This window comes from Cynocephalus volans, chromosome 13, assembly GCF_027409185.1.
Source record: "Cynocephalus volans isolate mCynVol1 chromosome 13, mCynVol1.pri, whole genome shotgun sequence".
NCBI lineage: Eukaryota > Metazoa > Chordata > Mammalia > Dermoptera > Cynocephalidae > Cynocephalus > Cynocephalus volans.
In genome coordinates, this window is record NC_084472.1 from 111034285 (window position 1) to 111040846 (window position 6562).

General features: G+C 34.5%; 1 protein-coding gene across 1 annotated transcript in view; it reads left to right on the forward strand.

The window, feature by feature from the left end:
* LOC134361754 (disintegrin and metalloproteinase domain-containing protein 18-like) overlaps positions 1 to 4903 on the forward strand; it is a 129695-nt gene extending 124792 nt beyond the window's left edge. The window contains 2 exon segments of the mRNA XM_063076732.1: positions 4747 to 4865; positions 4868 to 4903. Of these exon segments, the coding sequence (XP_062932802.1) occupies positions 4747 to 4865; positions 4868 to 4903 (155 nt within the window).
* Positions 4904 to 6562: the final 1659 nt, after the last annotated feature.

Below are 6562 nucleotides of genomic sequence, written 5' to 3' on the forward strand. Positions count from 1 at the left end.
GGCTGCCACGGCTTCAGGGTGGGAGGGGTGAAGAAATTACTTGATTCGTTGAAGTTTTGCCAATTACACTGGCAATTATGCTGTCAGGAAAACATGAAGGACTAGCTGCCCTGCTAGACTGACATAGCAGGAATGTTTAGGACAAAAGACAGGCTAGAAAATAACCAAGAATTTAACCAGTGAGTGTCTCTTGGAAATTAGGACATTTGAAATCACTTGTGTAACTAAAAAGCTTCTGGACAGCAAAGAAACAACAGAGCGAAAAGTCAACATACAGAATGACAGAAAATATTTGCAAACTATGCATCTGACAAGGGATTAATATCCAGAATATAGAAAGAACTCAAACAACTCAACAGTAAGAAAAGAAGCAACCCAATGAAAAAATTGGCAAAGACCTCAGAAGAAGACATACAAATGACCAACAGGTACGTGAAAAAAAATACTCAATATCATTAATCATCAGAGAAATGCAAATCAAAACTATATTAAGATAACATTTCACCCCATTTAGACTGGCCATTTTCAAAAAGACAGGAAATAAATGTTAGTGAGGATGCAGAGAAAGGCGAACACTCTTACCCTGTTGGTGGGGCTGTAAATTAGTACAGCTATTATAGAAAACAATACAGACGTTCCTCAAACTACAGATAGACCTGCCATTTGATCCAGCAATCCCATTGCTGAGTATACACCTAAAAAAATGGAAATCATCATTTCGAAGTTCCAAGATGTGGAACCAACATAAATGTCCATCAATGGATGACTGTATAAAGAAAATGTGGTAATTTACACAATAGATTACCAAGCAGCCATAAAATATAATGAAATTCTGCCATTTGCAGCAGAATGGATAACCTTGGAGAAAAATTATGCTAAGTGAAATAAGCCAGGCACATAAGGAGAAATATTGCACGTCCTCACTCATAAGTGAAAGCTAATAATGATAATAATAAGTTGAACTGCTAAAAGGAGAGAGCAGAACTGTGATTACCAGAGGTGGGAAAGAGGAAGTGGGAGGAGGGATTGCAAGATGCTGACTAATGCACACGAAGCAGCTAGATAGGAAAACTAAGTTCTGTTGGTGTACAATCATGCTAGGTACCTATAATTAACAATAATTTACTGCATGTTACCAAATGGCTAGAAGAGTAGAGATTGAATGTCCTTATCACTGAAATGACTAAGTTTTGCAATGATGACTATATGCTAATCACCCTGATTTGATCATCACACATTATATACATTTATTGAAGTATGACTCTGTACCCCACAAATATGTATAATCAGTATGTTTCAATAAAAAAATAAATAAATCTAGCCAGAAAATGCATAATTCGTACACTGGGAGCTGCAAGCCATTGCTTAGATAACTAAACAATATTTAAAATAAATGAAGACACATTTTATTTTCATAGATTGCAAGATTCACTATTGTTAAAAGGACAGTACTCCCTGAATTTATCTATACACATAAGAAAATCCCTACGAAGATCATGAAACAAGTTCTTTTGTAGAAATTGACAAAGCTGATTATAAACTTTATTTAAAACTTAACAAACCTGAAATAGCCCAATTGACCTTGAAGAACAGCAACGTTGAAGGAAGGGCACGACCCAACTCCAAGATTCACTATAAAGCTACAATAACCAAGTCAGTGTCGCATTGCCATTGACACAGACATACAAACCAATGCGGCAGAATAAAGACACACTAGAAATAAGATACACAGACACAAGTTTGTGGAAAACTATTTTTAGTAAAAATACAAATCAAGTCAATGGATAAAGTTTAGCTTTTTGACAAATGCTGCTATAGCAATTATATATTCACGTGCAAAAAAGAAGATGGATTTAGAGCCATATTTCACACCATGCACAAAAAATAAAGTGGATTACAGACCAAAATGTAAAAGATGAGTATATGATACCTCTCTAAGAAAACACAGGACAAATCCTTCATGACTTTGGAATAGGCTAAGATTTCTTAGATAGGACACCAAAAGCATGATCAAAAAGAAAAACTGGTAAATTGAACAACATCAAAATTTAAGACTCGCTATTCAAAAGTCACTGTTGGGGAATGAAAGGGGGAACCACAGCCACTTAAAGAACACTTGTAAAAAACACGATATAAAGGATTTGTATTCAGAATACATAGTAAATCATTGAAAGTTAATAATAATAAAAATTATAGAATGGGCAAAATATTAGAACTGACACTGTATCAAGGAAGATATGTGCATGTCAAAGAAGCACATGGAAAAATGTCCATCATCACTGGTCATCAAGGAAACGCTAATTAAAATCACAATTAGATACCACTATATTCCTTTAAGTTGCTTAAATTTAAAAGGACTGAGCACATTAACTTTGGCCAAGGTGTGGGGGCAGTGTCCATACACTTCTGTTGGAAATATAAAATTGTACACTTGTGCAGATTCTTAAAAAGGTAAATCTACAAGTACCATAAGTCTAGCCGTTCCACTATTCCAGGAGAACAGAGTGCTTACACCCATACAAAAGCCTCGTATACAAACATTCATAGCAGCAAACTTTGTAATAGATAAAATCTGAAACAACCCAAATATAAATCAGCAGGTGGTGGATGAACAAAGTGTGGTAGATCCAGACAATGGAACAACACTGAACAATAAAAAAGACACAAACTATCGTTATATGAACCAACGCAGATGAATCTCAACATTTGTGCTAAGTGAAATATGTCAGACTATAAAGAATATATGCTGTTTCCATGTACATAAAACTGTAGTAAATGCAAACCAATTTGTAATGACAGAGTGCAGATGAGATCAGTGGTTGCCTAATGGGGGGGACTTGAAGTGTGACAGGATCACGGAGGAGCAAGAGGAAACTTTGCAGATTATGGACAATCTTCATTTATTATTTTGATTGTCATTATGGTGGTACGCTTATAACAAAATATATCAAATTGTGCACTTTAAACGTGCATTTATTTTATGTCAATTATATCTCAATAGAGCTGTTAAAATAACACAACAAAATAATGTATAAGGGAATATTTACACTATTTGGTTGCCAAATCTCAGGCACTAGTTAAACTCATTTTATTTACATGTTAATATAAATTTATAAGAATTTTACATTAAACATGTTAAAACAAAAAAATTTTTTTAATATTTGCCTCGTGGTATACATTTGTCAAAGCTCATCCAGCTTTACAGTTAAATGTTTGTATTTCATTTTGTATGAAAAATAACTTCATACAAAAAAAAAGAAAAATACCAAAGATATGCAAAAACCAAGACTCTTATCCACTACTAATGGGAGTATAGTTGTTACAGCTGATTAGGAAAATCCCTGAAAATATTTACTAATGTTGAATATAGGCATATGCTACGAACAAGCTTTGCCACTCCCAAGTATACATGTATCCAAGAGATACGAAAACATATAATGACCAAAAGACACATAGTAGAATATTCATAGCAGCACTATTCACCATATCCCAAATTGCAAACTACCCAAATGCCCATTGGAACAGAATGCATTAATAGCTGTTATTTCTATGCAAAAATACAGTATGAATCAATGAGAACGAACATTTTACAAATAAAAGCAACAACATGGGTGAATCCTAAAAGTCAGTAATATTGAACACATATGTCAGACAGAAAAAAGGTGCATATGTAGAATTTCATTTATAACATTTAAAATCTTTCAAAAACGATCTATTCTCTTAGAGGCCAATATAGGGATTTTTCTTGGAAAGAATAACGACTGCAAAAAATTAGATTGGGAGATTGAGGTACTGGCAATATTTTTGGATTTGGTACTGGTTACATGGTCATGTTCAATGAGCAAATCCTTTGAACTGTATAATTACATGCACACATTTTTGATATGTTGTATACTTCAGTAAAAATTCACCAAATAAATAACAATTGGAAAAATCAGGATGTTTGTAACATTTGGAAAGGAGCGATGATTAGGAAATGTCCTGAGGTGCTTTTGGGATTCTCTATTTTGAGACCTTGATTGTAGGTCTATGCATATTCACTTTGTTAATTCATTGCAAATTTTTGCTAATAACTTTATATATGGGTGCTTTTTGGATGTCTGCTTTTTGGAATGATGTAATACCTTAATTTTGGAAAAGCGTAAAAATAACTAAAGGGCATAATATACTTTTAGAACATCAATGAAAGAGGAAATCTACACACACACGCACTCACACACATGCACACATTATGTATAGATGCAGAGATATATATGGATACAGGTATACATATGGATATGAATTTTCTTTATATGCATAAAATATAAATACTAGGTGGAGAAACATAAGTCGTTTAAAAATAGTTTCCTCCAAGGAGACATACTGTGATTTAGCAAAAGAACGGGATGGGTATTCCTCAAAGCATACTTTTTTCTAAAATTTTAACTTAAGCCCTATTGATGTATTAACTTTTAAATTATTGATGTTACAAATAAGCTGAATGCAGCAAAAAGTACTCAAAACCTGTATACAGCACCAAAATATTTAAACAAATATGCACAAAAGACAAATAGGAAATCTATTAAAAATGCATCACTGCAGTTTTTGGTTTATGAGCTTAATTGTTCTTTTATTTTTCCTGTGATAGTTTGCAATGCATTAAATTTTTAATTATTTTATACATATATATAGTTAAAGTAAGAGAAATATAAATTTGTTTAAATATCCAGTAAGTTCCCACCGATTTATGATATGGTTTATTTCCAGATATATATTTTGTTAAAAAAGGCTATAATACACATCAGAACGACTGGCTTATTCTGAGTTTCTGCATTTTTCTGCCATTTTTTACAACTTTCATCATTGTGATTACTAAGAGAAATGAAATAAGAAAACCATGCAACAGAGCAAACACAGAATTTGAGGGGTAAATATGACTTATATAATTACTTTATTAGGTTAAACTGTACTGGTCATTGACCACTATAATAAATTTATACAGCATTTGTTCTATTAATTCCTAAATGTGTAATATTTAATCTAATATAAATGTCACTTTTAAAATTTTGTTTTCCAGTTATTTGTTGTTAGGGGAGTGGGGCAAGTTGAAATTTCAACTGTTCTAGAACTTTTCCTGATGAGTATTCCACACTGTACTGGGGACTCGATAAGTCACAGAAGAACGTATCCGGTGCATCCTTTTAAGTTCCCTTCTTGTTGAGCCTAAATCATGTATTGGTGTTGGTTTTCTTCAGGGAAAACTTTTTCCAATTGAAAAGTTGTGTTAAAACTTTCATTAAAAGATTATTTCTTCTAACTCTGTAACAGTCCTGCATACTGTAAACACCCTTGCTTCAGACTTCCTTTGAAATTGCACAGTGTTTTGTATAAGTTTGTGCATGCTCTTCCTACATTCGGGCTTCTCTTCTGATGACCAAACGTTTAACTCTTTGCAGGTAAGAATCCCTCATACACGTCCCTAAATGTAATATCAGAAATAGTGGTTTCAGCTTCAAAGTGCAGTTTTTCTTTGAAAGCTATTATTACTGGTCCATCTTATGAAGAGACTTTCACTGTGCGCATATTATGTACATATGGTTCGGGTAATGATGGGTCATATTCACTGAAAGAGGAAGTGACTTTATTGGGCTACCATGATTCTTTACAGAGAAAAAAATCCGGAATCCAAAGAAATGCCTGACATGTGATACCATTGAGGGGATCTGGGTGACTTACATGCTCAATACATCTCCACAATCCAAAAATTACTATTGACCCTGTCTCAATGGCTGTCTCCTTATAAACACTTCCAGCAGGCTTGGGATGTGCACACTCAGGTCTTTCATTTCTGTGTACACCACAACTCAGCATACACTTGAGGCTATTGAAAAAAATGTATTTTAACCAGCTGGAAAAAAAAAAAGTATTTCACCTTGTGGCAATATATTCATTTCCATCATGCATTACCTCCTTACTTTTATAAAGGGCTCTGCAGCTCAGCAAACTGTGGATACAGCTGTTACAGAACTGTATGTCCCACTGCCTGGCTTCACTGGGGATCCTTGAGGATGGCAATGTCTTACTCTGTTCTTCTGCTGCTATAACAGAATACCTGGTATATTCTTAACAGAATAAAAAGAAAAGAGGTTTATTTGACTCACAATTCTGGGACAGCTGCTTGTGGTGTGGGCCTCGGGCTGCTTCTACTCATGGCATAAAGCAGCAGGCAGTCGATGGGTACAAGCAGATCACATGGCGAGAGGAAGCGAGAGAGAGAGAGAGAGAGAGAGAGAGAGACAGAGAGAGACAGAGAGAGACAGAGAGAGACAGAGAGAGAGAGAGAAGGTGCCGGCGTCTTTTAAACAACAAACTCCCCCAGGAACTAATAGAGCGAGAATTCACTCATTATCCGCCCCCCACAGGTAAGAAAATCTTGGACTCTGGAATATTGATTGTCACCCCTGCTTTGAGTGAATATTTCATGTTAGATGGAGTTGGATTACCTGTTTCCTGTTTTTCCCCCTTATTTGTTTAACTAAGTATTCCAGAGTAACTTTTTATCCATCTCTTTGTTATCTTCGTG